At 49.2% G+C, this 21,487-nt stretch overlaps 1 protein-coding gene across 1 annotated transcript in view; it reads left to right on the top strand.

The window, feature by feature from the left end:
- PDE6A (phosphodiesterase 6A) overlaps positions 1-15,862 on the top strand; it is a 62,638-nt gene extending 46,776 nt beyond the window's left edge. Inside the window, exons 18-22 of the mRNA XM_042949437.1 lie at positions 10,045-10,108; positions 10,395-10,469; positions 12,279-12,362; positions 13,877-14,024; positions 15,510-15,862. Of these exons, the coding sequence (XP_042805371.1) occupies positions 10,045-10,108; positions 10,395-10,469; positions 12,279-12,362; positions 13,877-14,024; positions 15,510-15,589 (451 nt within the window). The 3' untranslated portion in view covers positions 15,590-15,862. The remainder of the gene's footprint in view (positions 1-10,044; positions 10,109-10,394; positions 10,470-12,278; positions 12,363-13,876; positions 14,025-15,509) is intronic.
- The last annotated feature ends 5,625 nt before the right edge of the window (positions 15,863-21,487 follow it).

Genomic DNA, 21,487 nt, shown 5'->3' on the forward strand with positions numbered 1-21,487 from the left:
CAATATTTAATTTTGTTTTAAAGGGGGTGGTGGGGTGCCTGGGTGGCTCAGTCGGTTAAGTGTCTGACTTCAGCTCAGGTCATGATCTCACGGTTTGTGAGTTCGAGCCCCAAGTCGGGCTCTCTGCTGTCAACGCAGAGCCTGCTTCAGATCCTCTGTCCCCCTCTCGCTGCCCGTCCCCCTTTCTCTCAAAAATAAATAAACATTAAAAATTATAATAATAATATTTTCAGAAGGGGGTGGTACCTGGGTGGCTCAGTCGGTTAACTCTTGATTTCAGCTCAGGGCATGATCCCAGGGTCATGGGATGGAGTTCCTTGTTGGGCTTCACGCTGGGTATGGATCCTGCTTAAGATTCTCTCTCTCTCTCTCTCTCTCTCTCTCTCTCTCTCTCTCTCTCTCTCTCCCTGTCTCCCCCTCAGCCCATCTCCCCAACTCATCCTCTCCCTCTCTCCCTTCAAAACAAAAAAAAAAGGCCAGAGACAGGACTTCACTGATTGCAAAAGCCAAGGTAGTTTTAATTGGAAGTCTTCAAACTGAGGTACATGAACCACTCCTACCCTCACTCCCAGCCCAAAGCCTTCCAAGAATTACAGGGGCTCTGATGGCCTCAAGGGAGTCAGCACTCTCTTTCTTAATATTATCTTCCTAAGAAAGCCCCGGAGGTGAAACACTGTCAGTTCTCTTACTCTTCTCCCTCTTTACAAAATAAAGTCATGCGTATTCGGGTTGGAAAAGCAAATCAGATTCTTTCTAACAAAAACAAGTCTGATCTGCTTGCTTTAGTGGACAGTAACTGACAGGCATTTCCAATTATGTTATGTGGCAAACATTTCCTTAAGTTCAATGAGTCAAATCTGCAGCTTCTAAGTTTTGAGGAGAACAGTTAAGACCTGTTATAGGATGGGGGGCACTTGGGTGGCTCAGTCAGTTAAGCATCCGACTTCAGCTCAGGATATGATCTCATGGTTTGTGGGTTCAAGCCCTGCATTGGGCTCCGTGCTGATCGCTCAGAGCCTGGAGCCTGCTTCAGATTCTGTGTGTGTCTCTCTCTCTGTCCTTCCCCATTTGTACTCTGTCTCTCTCTCAAAAATAAACATTAAAGGGGCACCTGAGTGGCTCAGTCGGTTAAGCGTCCGACTCCGGCTCAGGTCATAATCTCGCGGTTTGTCAGTTTGAGCCCCGCATCCGGCTCTGTGCTGGCAGCTCAGAGCCTGGAGCCTGCTCTGGGTTCTCTCTCTATGCCCTCCCTTGCTCATGCTCTGTCTCTCTGTCTGTCTCTCTCAAAAATAAATAAACATTAAAAATTAAAAAAAAAACATTTAAAAAGTTTAAAAAAACTTGTTATAGGATAAAAGCACTTTATAAAAAATATAACACTGGAAGATATATTTGTTTGTTTATTTTTTTTAAGTTTATTGATTTTTGAAGGGGAGAGAGACAGAACATGAGCGAGGGAAGAGCAGAGAGAGAGGGAGACACAGAATCCGAAGCAGGCTCTAGGCTTGGAGCCATCAGCACAGAGCCCGACGCAGGGCTTGAACTCACGAACCGCGAGATCATGACCTGAGCCAAAGTCAGACGTTTAACTGACTCAGCCACCCAGGTGCCCCTGGAAGATACATTTAAATTAATAATGTTTTAATTGACCTCACCCATTCTGAGTATCTTGGCTTAACCAGAATGCCTCAGAGAAAGTGCCAGCGGTGTGATTAATAGTCATAACGAGGAGCCTTTGTGAAATCTTAATGGCATGCTTCCCAGAAATTGACGAAGTGAATGATTCTAAGGTTTGCTTCAAACAAAACTGAAGGAGAACCGAATTGAATTGTCAGCTGATAGATCATTCAGAATAATGATCACAGTATACTTTTTTTCACAGTTGATCTGAAAGAATTGGGTGACATCACTGTAACAAAACTTCCAGTCCCACGGCTTCTGATTACTTGCGTCTATAAAAATTAAAAAAATTGGCATAAAACACATGCTAAGTCCTATCTTAGTCTGGCAATAAGAAACATTCATTAACTGATGTTCCAAAAATAGCCCCATCCCGTCTCATTAAGAGATGAATTCCCAAAAAAATTTACTTCGAGCATTTAATAATTATTTCTAAGGCCAGGTAATATGTTTTGTTGTATTGATTAGTTGTGTAATACAATAGATTTTAAAAAGGTTTTAATACTTGAAGGCCTATGGTCAAAGAAAATATCTCCAGTGATATCATTCCAATTAATGGGCACATTTGGTTGCAGATTAAGTATGAAATGGTGGTCCGTGAAAGACTTCGTGTATTTACATGCTTGAGAGTCTTTCATTGGTATGCATATATACACATATACATGCAGACACATATATACTTGCATATACACACGTACATATACACACATGCATAAAATATTAGGATAAAATCTGTGAGTGCAGTCAAGGGGAAATACAAGCTTATGGTGAAAAGGAAAGATGTAAAACCCCAGACTCTTAAAGAAAAGCTTGTTCGTGTATTTTTAAAAAAATTTTTTTAATGTTTTATTATTTATTTTTGAGAGAGAGGGGGGGCAGAGAGAGAGAGAGACACACAGGATCTGAAGCAGCTCCAGGCTCTGAGCGGTCAGCACAGAGCCTGACACAGGGCTCTAACTCATGAACTAAGAGATCACGATCTGAGCTAAAGTCAGATGCTTAACTGACTGAGCCACCCAGGTGTGCCATTGTTTGTGTATTTTTAAGTGGATCATGGGCTGATGGTTGATACGAAACTACGAGGCCCTTTAGATTCCTCTGTATTTAAAGAATGATGTAACAATTTCATTCTAAAATGCCAATATTTACAATGTGCTGCAAATTAGACCCTTTGCAAATATTTAAGCTCATGATGAAATAGTCATCAACTTAAAAACGCATAAGAAAGTAAGCAGTTTCCAAAATCCTTCAGGTAGGCACCGAGTAGAATGTTTGAAGACTTGTAAAGCAGGGTTTCTCAACCTTACGGTTAGTTATGAACACTATTGACGTCTGAAGACAACTCTGTGTCGCAAAGAGCTGTGCATTGTGGGATGTTTAACAGCATCCCTGATCTCTCTCTACTAGATGCCCATGGCAACCTCCTCTTTAGCTGCGATACACAAAAATATCTCCGAACATTGCCAAATAACCCCTAGGGACAAAAATAGTCCCTGACCAAAAGCCACAGCTCTGAAGCAGACTTGGGGTCCATACATGACATATAATTAGAGCTTCATACCTGGGTAGAGTGTGGCTGTTACACGAAGGGCTTCGGCACCAGGGTTCAAGTCTCAGCTCTCTCACTCATTGCTTAGTGTGACTTTGCAGAGGTAACTTCGCCTCTCTGTGGCTCAGTTTCCTCATCTGCTCAAAGAGCGTGAAGGACCCTACCTCATAACCCTCGCTTATGGATTATCATGGGGGCTGAGCTGGGGCATGGAGTGCTGTGCTGTTCTGCTCACAGCATGCAGTGGTGTTGGGAGCTTACTGTGGTTTGATAAGATGTATGTACTTGTCTTTGTACCCAGTTCCCCGACACAGAGCTCTAAAATCCTTGGAATTCTCCGAGTGGTAAGAGCGATAGGAGCGTCTTTTGTTCTAATGAGGTGACTCTGGGTGGGATCTGGAGGGCTTCAAGATGGGGGCTGATCACCAGAAAGACCAAGCCATGAATAGAAGCTTGGAACTTTCAGCCCCACCCCCAGTCTCTGGGGAGAACAGAGAGACTGGAGATTGAGTTAGTTACCGATGGCCAGTGCTTATAGGATAAAAACCTCCGCAGAAACCTCTGGACAAAAGAACGCAAAGAGCTACAGGGTTGCTGAACACATGGAGGTGCTGGGAGGGTGACAAGTCTGAAGAGGGTGTGGAAACTTTGCATGCGCCCCACCCCCACCCCATACCTTCTCCCAGGCCTCTTTTCCATTGGCTATACCGGAAGTGTATCCTTCATCATGAACTGGTAAATATAAGAGTTTCCCTGAATTTTGTGAGCTGTCCCAGCAAATTTTTGAATCTGAAGGCGGTGTTTGTGGGAGCCCCCGACTTTGTACCCTCGTTGGACAGAAGCGTGCGAGGTAACTTGGGGATGTGATACTTGTGACTGACTTCTGAAGTGAGGGCAGTCTTGTGGGGACTGAGCCCTTAACCGCCTGGAGTCTGACAGTTCACGTCAGGATTGAACTGTGGGACACGAAGTTGGTGTCAGAATTGTTTGTGGTGAGGAAAAAACTCAATGCTCCCCCCACCCCCAAGTGCCTTGATTACCTTGGAGGGCTCCTATGCTCCCGCCCCCTCTAGTCTGAGGTCCACACCTAACCCCTTGACACATCCTAAACCAACTGACTTCCTCCAGCTGCACAACTAGTTCTGAGGCCACCCTACTTGGGTAGGTTTACTTTGGGCCGAGGTGTTAAAGTGACTCCAGACTGAGGGCACGACCGCCCGTTCTTCATGAAAGTCTTTCCCTCTCCCCCGAATTTCCGGTTTCACTCCTCGCAGCCTGACCAAACCATGAGTTGGGAGGGCTTCGGGGTCCTCTCTAGTGCTGGGGTGTGAGAGCTGCCCGCCTGTTTTCATTCCCCTCGTGAGCTAAAGGGCCTCGTACGTGTTTAAATATGTGGGGGGAACGAATCAAAAGAAGAAGACTATTTCCTGACAGATAAAAAGTGTAAGGAGTTCAAATTTCAGAAACCATAAATAACACTTGCTTTTTCCACAGAGGGCCACATAATGACTTCGGTGGGTCCTAGGCACTGTTGCCTCCGTGGCTTTTTCCACCATTAAAATAAGTTTTTAAGGGGCGCCTGGGTAGCTCCGTTGGTTAAGTGTCCAACTTTAACTCAGGTCGTGATCTCATGGTCCAGGAGTTTGAGCCCCAGGTTGGGCTCTGTGCTGACAGCGCAGAGCCTGGAGCCTGCTTCAGATTCTGTCTCCCTTTCTCTGCCCCTCCCCCAAAAAATAAACGTTTAAAAAATTTTAAATAAGTTTTTAAAAAATGATATTTTAGGACTGTGTTGGTATAAAGACACATAATGCAGGTTGAATTCACTCTTACATATTCAGCATTATTGTATTTATTTTTTTTTTTCTTCTGGCTTTAAGAGAAATGAAAACTCTGGGCACCTGGGTGGCTCAGTCGGTTGGGGGGGTCCTACTTCGGCTCAGGTCATGATCCCCTGGTTCATGAGTTCGGGCCCCGTGTCAGGCTCTGTCCTGACAGCTCAGAGCCTGAAGCCTGTTTCAGATTCTGCGTCTCCCTCTCTCTGCCCCTCCCCCGCTCCTGTCTGTCTGTCGGTCTCTCTCTCTCTCTCTCAAAAAATAAGTAAACATTAAAAAAAAATTTTTTTAAGTAAAAGGAATTAAAATTCAAACATTTTCATGGGCCCCTAAAGTATCCTGGGCCCTAGGCACTCTGCCTTTACTTACCTATGGCCGCATTTGCATCACTATGCCAGAGCTGAGTAGTTGAAATAGAGCCCACGTGGTCTGCAAAACGGAAATCATTTACAAGCCGGCTCTCCGGCTAGTGTTTTACAGATGAGAGAGTGAGGACCTGGGAGACTGCGTGACTTACCTCGTGTCCCACGAGCGTTACTGGAGGGTCGAGGGCTGGAGCCTGCCACCTCCCCCTCTCCTGCACACCCACAGCTTTCCCAGGCTTCCTTAGGGGCTCCCCCGCAGGCCACGCCCTCCAGGCCAGGTGCAATTCCAGGAGTGTCTGAACACCTGGGCAGGGTGGGCTGGGATGCTTTCCAGGGCAGGGGCAGCCAGGGTCAGGGACAAGTGCCACTGGGCCGCACAGCAGAGCCGAAGGGACATTTTTGCCTGGAGGATGGACCCGGTGAGCAGGAGCTCGGCTTCTTTCCATCACCCCGCCCCACACACCTGCGCAACCCCAAACAAAACGGTTAATGTGATCAAGCTGATGCTAATGAAGATGAGGCCAATGTGTGCACTTGACAGAATCATCTTATGTGATGGCCACAGTCCCCCCAGGGTGAATATATGCCCTTGAACCGTGTGAAATCGCTGCCTTTTGATCGTGTTTGACCCACAAAGTCAGAATTTCATGGTCCCATCTAATACGATTTATCTCCCTTTACACGGGAACAGACAGACGCTCAAAGACATTAAGTCGAGAAGAGCTGAGATCGAGTTGCTCTGATTCCACAGCCCCACGTGGCTTTTTATAGACCGCTCTCCCGCCAACTCGACGCCCCCCTCCTCCTGAGGCCTGTCGCTTACCCAGAGGCTGAGGCCCACGTGTCTCCATACACAAAGCCTTCGTGACTTACTTGTGCTCTCTTCTCTGCGTGGTAGCCTCGCTGTCTTTTGCTCTCCCCCATCCTGACACCTCCCTCTTCCGGACTTTGCATGTCTCATCTATCCCCACCCCCTGTCCAGTTTACTTCTTAAATGCCTTATCTGGACACTTCCTTTTATTGCCACCTCTGTTTCTGGCCCTGGTCCTGTAGGCTTTCCTGGCTGGGCTCCCTGCCATGTCCCCGTCCCCTCCACACTAATGCCACAGCAATCCCTGTAAAATGCAAATCTGATTGCTTCACCCTTCTGTTCAAACTCTTTAGCGGCTTTTCCTGTTGCTGTAGGCATGAAGAGGGTCCCTCGCCAAGGCCCAGGATCTGCGGTCCCACCCTTGCTGTCTCTTGGGCCTCATCTTACCCTCTTTCCTGCTGCTTCTTTCCTCCCACCTTCTAGCTCTTTGAATGTGCCCGGCTTCCTTCCACCAGGGCCTTTGCACTGGCTGCTCTCTCCACCTGGAATGTGTTTCCGCACCTGCTTCTTTGCCAGATTCGCGGCTACGCTGCCTACAGACATCGGCTCTCCGGTCACTTCCTTGAGGAAGCCCTCCCTGCCTTTTCAGACCTATTCTCCTAGAATAGAATTCCTTTCTTTCAGAGCACCTGTTTGTTTACACGTTTACATTCGTTTGTGTGGCGAATGTGTGACTCCCCAACTTGTCTGTAAGGTCTCTGAGAGCAGGGACCCTGTGAACCAGCCCCCGCCTAGCCCCTGCATACCAGTACAGGGTGGATAGATGGAGGCTTCCTACCTTCTGGGGAGCAGGGAACTACCTCCTGCAGGACACCCTGCCCTGTGGCGATCTCGCATACTCTCCACCACATCGCTGCTCGCTGTTCCCTCTCTTAGAGAACTCCTATGCACCCCTCAGGGCCCCGCTCCACCATCTTGCATGCCCCCTGAGCTAGGCCAGTTGCACTCACCTTTGGATATTTTTTTTTTCCTCTTCCACCTTGTACTTCTTTCTGCCATCTCACTTAGCATATTGTGATGACAGTTTTTTACTATCTTTTCTCTGAGTGACTGTGAGCTCTCTGCCAGCCTCTCTGGATGCCCAAAACCTAGCGCGGCACCTTGGCCCCACAGCACCTAAGGAGGTGGTGCTGAAGTGAATACAATGCCTTGTCTTTAGGGCACGAGGCTTTGGATTTGCTTCTCTGGTGCTCAGGTGGCCTCAGTCACCCCCCCCCCGCCCCTGCTCCCCCATTCCCAGGCACACAGTCTCTGTCTGTAAAACACTTAGGTTATGTTTCCCCAACTGTGGGAATGATATTCACATGATCTCTCCAGCCAGGGACAATAAACATCCCGTGCTCTCGGGACACCTAACCTCTGACGGGTAACAAGGAGCCAGTGACTCTCGTATGCGTGGCCGAACGTGCATTTGCTTGGCTTATTTGATGATAACACGTCTACAACACTTGATATTAAGCATAGGGTGCATATTTTGAAGCTATTCCAAAGTATAAAGGGGTTTCAAAGGAATGTATGCATTTCTGAAAGCTTAATTACTTAACGAGTTCCACGACTTTTGGAGGGTTTGCTTAATGAGACGTAATTAAACCTGTTAATATTTCATGAACGGCTCTTTATTGAGGTATAGCCGACACGCGCTGTTGCATTGGTGTCCGATGTACAACATAGCGATTTGACAGGTCTATAGCCTCTGCCCTGCTCCCTGCAATTATAGTCCCTGCCATCTGTCACCATACAGCACTGTTACAATACCATTGACCGTACTCCCTATGCTGCCCTTCATCCCCAGAGCTTACTCCATAACTGGAAGCCTGTATCTCCCACTCCCCTACACCCATTTTTGCCCATTCCGTCAGCCCCCCTCCTCTGGCAAGCATCAGATTGTTCCTTGAGTAATTCTGAAGGCTTCCCAGACCAGCTTCTGTAAAATATGCCAGATATAGCTGGTTACTTGTAAAATCGTCCAAATAGCAAGGGCGCCAGCCTTCTCCCCTCTCCCGCACCCCTGCCCACCGAGTCTCACCAGATCAGGCTGACCCTGCCAAGGTGGCTTTCCCAGCCAGCAGGCACGGCTGCAGACCAGGCCCACCTGCCCGAATCACTGCGGCAGATCCCCCCTCCTTCCTTCCCAACCTTTCCTTTCTGTTCCACCCTCCAGGTATTGCCAACCTGCCTGCCTACAGCACGGCTCTGAAGAGGCCACGGCTGGGCCCTCAGCCTTCAATAGCTCTCCATTGCTTATCGGCTACCGCTTACACTTCCCAGCTTGGAATGTAATGTCCACCCCACATGGCCCTGGATGCCCATCCCGGACGTTCATGCCACTCCGCCCCCATTCTCCGGGACACTTTCGCAAATTCCCTCCGTCTTCCAATGCTTTGTCCGTGTCCCTCCTTGTCTGTCTTATATTGTGCCTACCTAGATTATAATATTTGTCTTAACCTTCTTCCTATTCTTGTGAAACTCTTTTAGGAGTTTATCTTTCTTCTTCTTTTTCTAAATGTTTATTTATTTTTGAGAGAGAGTCAGATGGGGAGACGCAGAATCCGAAGCAGTCTCCAGGCTCTGAGCCGTCAGCACAGAGCCCGACGCGGGGCTTGAACGCACAAACCGCGAGGTCATAACCTGAGCTGAAGTCGGACGCTTAACCGACTGAGTCACCCAGGAGTCCCAAAGAGTTTAATTTTCAATCCTTTCCTTCTCTAATCCTTCCCTCTACTTCTTAAGACAAGGCTTCCTTGAAATGACTGATGTGGCACTTGGCATGCCGGGCGTTTTTAATGGGGGTGATCATCACCCCACCGAGGGCAAAAAGTGGTTCTTGGTGGAAGAGCAAAAAAACCTCAGATATTACAGTGATCTGTGACCCTCCAAACAGATATACAGTGTGTCCATGGTATTAACATTTCCTGCTGGAGGGAATACAGAAAAAATGTCTGAAAAGGCTCTCTGATGTGAACGGTGGAGAATGACCAGAAAAAGGTTGAGAAACGTCGGTCTCTCCTAAACAGGAGAGACAGAACTCCGAAGAGGTGCTGAGATCTAAATGAAATGGATGTTTTCAAAGGCCAAGAACTGTCTGTGTCACATCATAAAAACCCCATATACGTTCATGATAATCGCCAGTATCTATCGTGCACATGCCAGGTCCAGGCACTCTGCCAAGATTTACACACATGTTCTCAGGTGAGATCTCATGATCTCATTTAACCTTGCCCCCGTTTCATGTACCATTATTATTACAGATAAGGAAACTGAGGCTTAGAGAGGTTGGTTTAATTGCCCCATGCCAAACTCTTGGTAATTGACAGAGGCAGGATTTTAACCTCCGTCTGACTTCAAAGCCTGCCCTCCAGATGCCTCGCAGAAGTGAGCCCCTCACTCCTGGTGAGCCCTGGGAGCACTCTCCCGCACAGAGGGAGGAGAGACTGTTAAAATTAACCAGCGCTTGCAGCCTTTTTTTTTTTTTTTAATTTTTTTTTTTTAAGGTTTATTCATTTTTCAGAGACAGGGAGGGACACAGCCTCAGGGTGAGCGGGAAGGGGTAGAGAGGGAGACACAGAATCCGAAGCAGGTTCCAGGCTCTCAGCTGTCGGCACAGAGCCCGACGCAGGGCTCGAACTCACAGACCGCGAGATCGTGACCTGAGCCGAAGTCGGACGCCCAGCCGACTGAGCCACCCAGGTGCCCCGCTCTTCCAGCCTTCAATAGCTCTGGGCTGATGGATGGTGTCCTTGTGTCCAGGGCCATGATGATGACCGCCTGCGATCTCTCAGCCATCACCAAGCCTTGGGAGGTACAGAGTAAGGTATGGAGCCCTCCTGACCTGAGAGGAGGGGAGTCCCGGCATCACGACAGCAGCCGGTGCAGCTTGGACTCCAGCTCCAGAGGCGGCCCTGCTTTGTCTCCTCCTCCTCTGCCAGGACATGGAAGCCACTTTAGTGCCCTCTCCAGTGATGACAACAAAGGGGGTGGCGAGGCAGGGGTGGGGTTGAAGCGTTTGCTGAGCTGGAAATGGCCCCCAGGAGGGGTGGGAGCAGGGGCAGGAGGATGGGGGCTGCGGCTTGACTTTTTGGGGGGGTTGTCTGTTGCAGGTAGCTCTGCTGGTTGCTGCCGAATTCTGGGAACAAGGTGACCTGGAGCGCACAGTGCTGCAGCAGAACCCCATCGTGAGTAGGGGATGGGGCGTCAGCCTGATGTGGGGTGTGTGTGATCTCACCCTGACACACAGACGGGCCCCCTGACACAGACATGTGTGATCTTACCATAGAGATGATCTTTTCCTAATACACTGGTCGTCCAGGCATGGTCCCCAGGCCACCATCAAACCTCATTGCTAGGGAACATGTCAGAGATGCCAATTCCCGGCCCCCATCCTAGACCTACCGCAGCAGGAACTCTGGATGTGGGCTCAGCAGATGTGTGCCCTCCTAACCGACAAGCCCTCCTGAAGTCTGAGAACCCTGCTCTAATGTACTGGCTCACTCAGCCAGGTAGAGATTGACAAGTGAACCCCAAAACAGAGTTCCTTTCATTTCTCACAGTCCAGGGGACCACCTCCCCAGGCCCTGTTCTAACAGTCCAGAGCGTACAAGGGGAGGACCTGGTCAAGCTGAGCACCCATCCACGTTGAGAGCAGGTGTGGCAGGGACAGCCGGTGGGCTCCCCACCTGAGATGGGCGCCCCCCCCCATGAGAGGTTAGCCAAGTGAGGGCGGGGCTAGGAAGTAGAGGCGGGGTAGGAGGGAGAGACATTCTGGGGACAGAGCCGTTGATGGAGATGGGGGCGGGGGAAGCCTGTGGCAGAGCAGAGGGCACGCTGGGGCACCCACGTGAGGCTTGGACAGGGACTGAGGGGGAGTACAGGCAGTGAGGGTTGTGCAAGCCTCAGGGCGGGCAGGCAGGGAGCGTCCCAACCTGAGTAGCAGGGGGCCACCGGTTTGGATCTCTCTTTTTTCTTTCCCAGGTTTTCACATGTGGAGAGACCAGTGAAAGAACCCTAGAGACCCCACCAGCCAGGTTCAACTGCTAGTGAGAGTCAGCCATTCTCGTTTTATCTATGCCCCCAGCTCGGGCATTTTCTTATCTTTTGGCTGAAGTATTTTAAAGTAAATTCCAGATGTTATCACTTCTCCCCTAAATACTTCAGTTTGCCTCTCTGAGAGATAAGAAACTCACACACAGTATGCAAGCACATACACACACACACACACACACACACACACACACACACAGACACTACCATTATTACGCTCACAAAATTAGTAATAATTCTTTAAGGTCATCCAATCCTCAACCTCTGTTTATTTTCCCTGATCAAGTGAAAATAGTAATTAGGTTGATTTGTTCAAATCAGGATCCAGTCAAGGGACCACATTCCCTCCGGTTGTTATGTCTCTCGAATCTCTTTCAATACATAGCAATTTTCTCCTCTTTTTTTTTTTTTTTAAATATATACGTGGCATGTATTTATTTGTTGAAGACCGTGGGTCTTCTGTTGTGTAGTTGCCCACATTCTGGATTTGGTTGATTGCACCCTCATGGTGTTATTTAATATGTTCCTTTATCCCCATATTTCTTGCAAACTGCTAGTCAGATCTGGAAACTTGATGAGTTCAGGTTTAGTTGGGTGTTTTGTTTTGTTTTGCTTTGTTTTGTTGTGAATAAGAATGCTTCATAGGTAGGGGCGCCTGGGTGGCTCAGTTGGTTAAGCAGCTGACTTCAGCTCAGGTCATGATCTCACAGTTTGTGAGTTCGAGCCCCGCATCAGGCTCTGTGCTGGGAGCTCAGAGCCTGGAGCCTGTTTCAGATTCTGTGTCTCCCTCTCTCTGTTCCTCCCCCACTCACACTCTGTCTCTTTCTCAAAAATAAAGATTAAAAAATTAAAAAAAAAAAAAGAGAATGCTTCTTAGGTAGAGTAGGTCCTGGCATCATGCCAAGAGGAGCCGGGTACAGTTAACTCTTTCTCCTCCATGACAGCCCATGATGGACAGAAACAAGGCGGATGAACTCCCCAAGCTTCAGGTCGGCTTCATTGACTTTGTCTGCACCTTTGTCTACAAGGTAGGTCCTTTGCTTTCTCAGGCTCAGCAAGGTGTCCTTGATAAACCCAGGATTCCCAACAACATCAGGAATAATAAACCCTGGCAGGTGGGTGACCAGCGCGTGATAGTTTACAAAGAGCTTCTCATCTGCAATGGCATTTGGTCCTCAGGACGGTCCAACGGGGGTCTTGAGTGGTAATGTACCCAGGCCAGAGTCAGGAAAGGGGGGAGGCCATGGGATGCACGCCCTCCTAACTTCCCTGGTTGGTGGAAATGTGACAGGTCAAAGTAGCCCAATTGTCAAAAGACAATCTGGAATTTCTTTGAGCCGATGCTCACGGGTAAAGTCCTCCTCCTGGAAACCCACTGCTCCCAACTCTGTGTTATTTGTGCCACCACCCACCGCCCATTAGTCATTTTTATTTCGGCCATGTTACACATGAGGAGGCAGAGGTCAGAGATGAGAAATGACAGGGCCAGCATCACTGGAGGCGGCCTCGAGCCGGGACTAGAGCCGGATGCCTGACCCTGGTTTAGGGCTCTTTCTGCTGCACTAGGGAGAAGGGCACATGCTCTCAGAGCAGACAGGGGCCACTCTGTCATAACATGGCTAATTGGGGTGCTCCGAGCAACAAGGTAGAGTCGCCGTGCTCCCCACTATCATCAGCAATATTATTAAACCGGGTAGGTGAGGCTGAGTGCCCTCCGTGTGCTATCCCAGCCCTGCGAGGATGGCTGAGGCAGAGCTCTGTAGGTCACCACCCCGCGGTCACACAGTTTGTGGCAGAACTGGATCCAAACCCGGCAGCTCTGAGCACAGCCGACTCTGGCCGGAACTCCACGGTGGACCCTGGATTTGCTGTTCTCACCTTGAGCAAATCTACTCCATCAACCTGCACTTTGATTTCCTCACCTGAAAATCCCAGAGGGATGCATCCCGTTTTCCCACCTCCCAGGAGTATCTGGGGATCAATGGAGATAAAGCACTCCATAAACTGCAATGTATTGTGCTCAAGGCATTATTTGTATTCTTGGAGCTAAGAGACTTTCAGAATCCCTTTCGCAAATCCCAATTTCATTCAGCAAATGTTTTCTGGTGTCTTTATCCCCCAGACACTGTCTTTTCACCCCAGTGAACAAGGCGCCGCTGTCCCTGCCCTCTCCAAGTTCACGTCCCCTGGGGGAGACGGGCAAAGGGAGTCATTACAATGAAATGAAATGTGGAAGAGAGGCTTCTGGAGCTTCTAACAGGGGACTCTACTTACCCAGAGGGTTCAAAATGGTGAAGAGGAGAGGGCAGCAGATCTGGAGGGGTCCGGAAGCCAGGTGAAGGACATGGGGACTGCCACAGGAGGGTTTTAAGCAGGAGAGGGATGGACGGGCTCTTGCACTGCAGCCCTCCCCCCACCAGTATCAGCATCCCACCGCCCCAGGCAGCTCATTCCCATGCTGGGCATTCTCAGCCGAGCCTCCCCCTCGGCTGGACCCTGGGCCATGCCCCGCCCCCAATGCCAGAGGCTCTCTCTTTTCCAGGAATTCTCCCGTTTCCATGAGGAGATCACTCCCATGCTGGATGGGATCACCAACAACCGCAAGGAGTGGAAGGCGCTCGCGGATGAGTACGATGCCAAGATGAAGGCGTTGGAGGAGGAGAAGCAGAAGCAGCAGGCAGGCACGCAAGGTTTGTGGACAGGGGAGACGAGGAGCCCTGTCCCCACCCACTAAACACTCACAGCCTGGTCGCAGGGCCCCATACGTGTGGGCCCGTCCAGGCGTCCCCACCTCCTCTGATCGCTCTCATTCTGCATTTTGGGGCGCTGAGGCTTGCTGACATGAAGTACCATGGCCAAATCATACAGTTAGTAAGCGGCAGAGCCTAGTTCCCAAGACTGAACCTTCTACCAAGGATTTCCGGCTGCCCCCCAACCAGTGTAGGACAGATTCCAATTCCAGGGCTGTGGACATAGAGCCCTACCCAGGGGCAAGGGAGAAAACCTTTGAAGGAATTTTAGGGGCCCTATTTCTGACTGTCTGATGTTTGAGTAGTGTCTATACCAGCACGAGCCCTTTCTTGCACACACGGTGATGGAGGGCTCACTACCATGCATAACATCCTCATTCCGTATCAGTGTTAGAAAGCTCTTCCTTGAACCACAATTCTCCTTGTGGAAGCCTCCACCTGGCGGCCGCAGCCCTGCCTTCCAGAATCAAGTGGGATGTTTGCTCCAGCCCTTCCCAACTGAGAGCACATTCTCCCTCCCTCCAGTCATTTCTTTTACTGATTGTGTGGGTCCAGTTCCCTCGTGGGACATGACACGTAGTCCTGGCCCCCCTCTGACTTCCCTCCTCTGCACACCTGCCCCTCTGCCCACCTTGGTAACGCGGACACTGTCACGGCTCCAGTTCTGCTCGGGGCATCGTGGGGTGATTCCAACCTGGTGGCTGCAAATGTGGGGCTACCATTTACGTTTTGCAAGCCGTGCTGTCTGCACGGCCCCAGTGTCCTATACGTGACAGTCATCATAGATTTGTACGGTTATTACAATTTTCCAGAAATGGCAGTAAAGTGTCCGGAGGACGAGGCATCTTTTTCTCATTTGCAAATTATCTTTTGGGCTAGCGGCAGCTCTGTGCAAACTCGAAGCCTGCAGATGTCTTTTGTTTGGCCTGCATTCTGTTCGCGTGAATTTGCTGTCCGCGTTTTAAAACTGGGATATTTCCGATTTTGAACATCCAAATCTCCAACATTTCTTTAAGAAAAAAAAAAAAAAATATATATATATATATATATCAGTATTTGGCCACACCAGTCTGCTTTTCTGCAGGACAACGATTAGCTGGAGCTGAGTGGCAAATGCCCCCTTTAGACAGGATAGGGGATCGCTCTGGTTTGCCACCGCCTCGACACCACCCACTGCTGTCTCCCAGACAGCGTGCCGAGTGTTGGTGGGTCATTTATCATCACCATAGTGGTTCCCTTTTTCTTAGTGTAGAGAAACGGCCTTGGTTCCTCGGATTCTCCTGACACTTGGCTCGCCTTCTGCATGTGTGGTTGGTTACCTGTTGGCCTCCGAAAGCCCCCGAGTTTGCAACTCTTGGTCTAAACCAGGGCGAAAGGGAAGCGCGCGCCTCCTCTCACCAGGTGTATTCTCTTTCTTGTCCGCAGCGGCGGCGGGAAATCAGCCCGGGGGCAACCCCAGTCCAGCAGGGGGCGCACCAGCATCCAAGTCCTGCTGCATCCAGTAGCCCGGCCCGGCATCAGCTGACCAGAATGGTCCCACCCTCGTGGAAAGAGATTCCCCCAAGCCGGCAGAAACCCAAAAACCTTCTTGAGAAGTAAAAGAGTCCTAGGACTTGAAAGCGGAACGAGAATTTAGCTTACATCCTATCTAGTGGTTTTTCTTTCCATCATTTTTTTTTTTTCAGTTTTGAGTACTTTTCTCTTGCGAGAAAACCAATCATCCATCCTTTTCCATTTCTTTCGCATTTTTTCCCTTAGCTGAAGTCATTTTTCTTTTCAGCTTGATGGTGTTTTGTTTTTAAGTTTATTCATTTAAGTAATCTCTACACCCCATGTGGGACTCGAACTCACAACCCCGAGATCAAGGGTCTTCTGCTCTTCAGACTGCGCCAGCCAGGGGCCCCTTACCTTACCTGAAGTATTTACCAGCACATTTCAGACGTATCATTTCGCTCCTCTGTTACACATCTTTAAAAACATCTGGGCGTTTTCTAATATAACCCCATCATTATCACATGCAGCGAATGAACACCTCATATCAAGGGGTGGTCGATGCTGTGATGAGCTGTGCAGACCCTTTCCTGAAGAGTAAAGGACGTGCGGTCCCCACAGCTGTCCCTCGAAGATTCCCACAGCTGCAGGGAGATCCTTGACCCAAGGTCACGGCCTTCCCCAGATGGCCTACGCCCATGACAGACCTATGCCAGGTGTTAAGGCCTGGCCGTGTTGGCCCAACCCAGGACAACTCCACAGGGCCATTCCAGTTCCAGGACTCTCGGTGGGGTCACCACGGCCGTCGCCGGGGCTCCGTCACAGCTCGGCTTCTCCCTCTACCCATCCCCACTCCCTTCCCTGCCCCAGGTGTTGGTCCCGTGGGCACCCCTTAATAAACATCCTGCAAAGACCACTGCGGAGGCTGCTTTCTGGGGAACCCAACTGACCACACCCATCCTTCATTGCCTCTGCCCTGCTGTCGCACAAACGTCTTTATTAGCTGATTTGTCCAAACAAGTTTCACACGTTTAAGTTTTTTTTTTTTTTAAGTTTATTTATTTTGAGAGAGAGAGAGAGAGTGCAAGCAGGGTAGGGGCTGAGAGAGAGAGGGAGAAAGAGAATCCCAAGCAGGCTCCACGCTGTCAGCACAGAGCCCGATGCGGGGCTCAAACTCATGAACCGTGCGATCGTGGCCCGAGCTGAAATCAAGAGTGGGACACTTAACTGACTAAGCCACCCAGGTGCCCCACAAGTTTCACACTTTTCAAGTTTAGATGTCACTAGACAGGTGGGTCCTGAATCCTCATCTTTTAACTCTCAAGCTAGATGTTCTGCTTTCCAGAAGTTGACCCTCTCAGAGCAGCGGTCTTTAAAGAGACATGTCCCTAGGCAGGCCACATGTAGTGGTTAAGTGGCAGGGCAAAGAGGAGAGGTGTCACCCTGGAAGTACACACGCTGCTGCCGGTCCTGGCTTTATTCCTTGGGCAGGTTCCCTCCGTTCTTCTCAGCCTCAGCCCTCCCCGTCTGCCAACTGAGGGTCACAGTCCTCGCCACGCCTCTCACAGGGCTCTGGTTAGCACCAAGGGAACCACATATAAGGACTGCACCTTATGTTGAATTAAGTGCCTCCTGTGATGTCCTGGGTACTGTTCACGGTCCAATTTCATCCTCCCAACGCTACAGGGTAGAGACAATCACTAGCCCCATTTATCACAGGATGAAGACACTCAGAGAGGTTAAGAAACCTGCCCAAAGACGACCAGCTGGTACGAGATGGAGGTAAGACCCAAAGCCAGACAGCTGTCACCACCCTCCTGGCTTGTAACCCATTTTCCCTGCACCATCCTGCTTCTGACCATCAGCTCCTTTAAAACATAAGGGACCTGAGTTCACCTAGGCAATTCATCTTGCCTCATACTCAGGGAAACCAGGGGCCAAAGAGGTGGCTTGTCGAAGTTTGCACAACACAGACGTGGCAGAGTTGCGTCTCAAACGTAGGTCTCGAGCCTCTAAATCTTCCGGGCTATTTCTGGCACCACTGAATGCATCCTTGAGGGCATTATTTCCGTGACTCTGTGGCTTGGGGGCCTCCCTAGCTGTGTGTGCAGTCATCAGGCCATGGATAGGATCCACTCACGTGTCCATTCAGGAACTCCTGACTAATAGGGTTGGGCACCCTGCCATGAATAGAGAAGCAGCCCTGCTTTCCTGGATTTTACCATCCAGCAAGGGGGCGGCGACAGCTTCTGAGCGATCACGCACACGGAAAACCTCTCTAAAGACTAACTCAAGTCACAGAAGCCTGCTGCTAAGGGGAAACATCCCCATTCATTTGAATGGGAAATAATTGCGATGTGTTCCTTTCCGACTGCAGAAATCCAAACCGTTTCCAGATGGAGAAAATAAATCACCTCAAAACGAGAGCGAGTTTATGCAGGAAACAAACAACTTGAAACCAGTTTGCACATAACATAGAATGGAATGGCTGATTGTACTTGGTCTTGGGTACGTGTGATTTTCTTCACCAACGTCTCAACCCTTTGGGGGCACATCAATATCCACGGGTATCTTGCACTTAAACTGCACTTAAAACATAAAGTTAAGGGGCGCCTGGGTGGCTCAGTCGGTTAAGCGTCCGACTTCGGCTCAGGTCATGATCTCGCGGCTCGTGGGTTCGAGCCCCGTGTCGGGCTCTGTGCTGACAGCTCGGAGCCTGGAGCCTGCTTCCATTCTGTGTCTCCCTCTCTCTGCCCCTCCCCTCACTCGTGCTGTCTCCCTCTCCCTCAAAAATAACTAAACATTAAAAAATTATTAAAAAAGAATAAATAAAGGTAAAGCAGTTTTTGGGCAAAATAAAAGCAACCCCGAGAAAGCATGAAACGGAGGACATCCAAGACAGAGGGTCTTAGAAGATGCCGTTTCTTCACCGCCCTTGCTGGAAGTGAGCAAAGGAAAACATTTCAAACTCACCCAAATGAAGCACACAATTCGAGTCTGTTCTTCATATCCTCTGACCAGAAACTTTGTTTTAAACCAGAAACCGTACTGTTGTCGTCTGTCGGTGAGGGTTTTTGCTTGAAAACGTAATGTCAAAGTATCTCCTTCAGCATGTGTCATTAGTGAGCTTGTGTGGAAATGTTGATGCAGCCAGACAAGGAGGTCCTTGTTCAGAAAGCGGGAGAGCATTCTAAAAGTCCTGGCAAAAAGCTGGTCCTGGAATGACTGTTGTGGGAGACTGAGTCTGAATGGTTCATAAGAGCCAATAGCTGAATGGTTCAATGAAATGTGCTGTGAAGGAAGGAAACGTGAACCCAGAGAGTTTTGGGGGGCTTGGGGGGCACACCTGACCCCGGTCCTCTCTGAGAAAGCGACCCTGGAACTAGAATCCTTTTCCCATTTAGTGGCCAGGGTGTCCCTCAACGAGCACGCAAATAAAGACACATCTCACTGGGGCTGTGGGTGGTGTTTTCTTTTTAATCTCCATAGTGTATTTGTTCAGTTTATTTATAAGCAGATCACTTCACTATTTACAGTACATGAGCATAGAGATTCTACAGTTTTTGTGATGTAAACAATAACTCCATAGTAGGAGTCTGAGAAAAGAAGCCAGTTCTGAAGTATTTACAGACGTTAAAATAGAACTTTATACTCACGAAAGAATAATACATAGAGCAATTTGGTTAAATTATCTATGAAACTATAGAATCTGACAATGTACAAATACAGGAAAACAGTTTCTCATTTAGAAGGTGAGACAGATAAATCACACCGGAAATAAAATAGGGACCATGACAACCACAATAATTAAAAGCAAAGAAGGTTTCTTCCTTGCCTCTTACAGATAAAGTATTTATATAAATAAGGACACAACCCAACGAAATGGAAAAAATATATAAAAATCCTCTACCAATTAAAAAAAATAGCAAAACTAAAAACTCGATTCTCAATCATTAGCAGTGTCCTTTAAAAAATTAAAATTTAGCTTTCTATTATAAATAACAAAGCAGATGTGTCCCTCTGTGTAGGTGAAATTCTTGCACCTTTCTCAAGAAATGCATCAATGTAATTCCACACATACACACACACACAGGCGTGCACACGTGCAGACAGACAGACACGCACACACACACACACACACACAAATACACACCTATACGCACACACACAGCCTTGCGCTCACGCACCCCAGGCTGTAGTTACCTTGTTGAGCTTCCTAATAAATAATGCCCCCTACAGTAGTACCCCTGGGGATGCCCAAACCTGACAAGTTTAGCCATTCCCTGGTTTAACCCTGTCACAGAGCCGGGGAAAGCCCTGGCTCCCTATTGCTCAGAATTCTCTAGGCTGCATGGTCACACCAAGAGAAAAGGATTTGAGTCCAAGATTTGGAAATGCTGGAAGGGACCATAGGGACCACCTCGCCCAGTCGATTAAGGCTAGCTACAGACACAGTCTTTTAGAAACCTGGGGTCGGGGAGAGGGATCTTGAGTTGATTTCAACATTAGCAGCTGCCTCTGGAGGAAGCCGACGCTCAAAGCCAATGCTAATACCGTGGAACGAGGGGGTGGGTGTGAATTTCCAGAGCAGACGGCACCAAGCCAGACTTCTGGATGGTCATGGCCTCCAGAAACCATCCGGAAATCCAAGCGGTCCACCTCCCTGTCCCACTGACCACCGTGACCACACTCCCCTGGAGATTTCCAACCTGTTTCCATTGGAATCAGAACACCCCTCAAGAAACAAAGTTGGGGAGAGTTTATGACTTTTTATTCCTAACACAAAAACACTCGACAAGAGTTTGAAATACAAAACACAAACACAAACAAACAAACAAACAAAAAAACCTGTTTGGCTATTCAGTGGACCGTATCCAAGGCCATGGCCAGCCCCCTCCCCCCCCCCGCCCCGCCCCCCCAGTCTCCTCACACGCAACCTCTTTGCTTGTCCCGAGGGTACAGGGCGGGCCACCCAGCAGAGGTTCGCTTAACAAGGTCAGCAGCTGGGATGCCAGTATTGCAGTTACAGCAAACCCCTCCCGGGCACCCGGACACAGGGTCCACTCCTGTCTCCTTTGCCCACAGGATAACTAGTGTGCTTCTCGGTCTGTGCCAGAGTCTGCTAAGCGGTTGCTTCTGCAGTCTTCTGACTGGCGTAACACTGGGCTCTAAACACATAGACAGTTCACTCAGGCCATTACACAGAATTCCCAAAGTTGGTGTTGCACAGCAAGGGGGCCGAAAGGATTTATTTGCCTTCCATCTGGGAAGCTGGTGGGTACAGTCTTTGGCCACTAGAGGGCGACCAGACGTCGATAAGGCAAAGTGCTGAGGTGGAAGCCGACCAATCCCTTCAAAAGTCACCCATAAAGCAAGGCTGGCAAAGGGGAAGAAGAGGCTCTTTGAGGCTCCCTTGCAGGCTCCTTTGACAAAACACGCAGCACAGAGCGGGTTCTAGCTACATAAACACGTCTTTCGTGGCGTTGCTCTGCCCGGGGACTGACCACCTACAAAACCGTATTTTCCGCACCCCCCCGGGTGGGGCAGTCGGACCGCCCTGCTGCTTCCAGTTGTGCAAGGCATTCTGACGAAACAGAATATCTGAAAATCCGTCCCCCGAGGTCTCAAAGCCTCAGCCACCACTGCTGTATCACTAGAGAAACAAAAAGCAGAAGCTGCCCTAAACACATGCAGTGTGATCGATGCCTCCTGTCGCCCCGTATGTTTTACAATCATTTGAAGGAAACGTGTGAAAAGTGCCTAAGTTAAGCTCTTTTGAAAAAACAAGTGTATTGCTAGTATTGTCTGAGAGCAAGAGAGAAACAGCCAAGTGGTCACAACATTCGGATTAAAAGCTGTTCCGCGGGGACGATGACAACGAGGCTGATGGGGAGATGTGACATCGCCACCCA

The sequence above is a fragment of the Panthera leo genome, chromosome A1 (assembly GCF_018350215.1).
Source record: "Panthera leo isolate Ple1 chromosome A1, P.leo_Ple1_pat1.1, whole genome shotgun sequence".
Classification (NCBI taxonomy): domain Eukaryota; kingdom Metazoa; phylum Chordata; class Mammalia; order Carnivora; family Felidae; genus Panthera; species Panthera leo.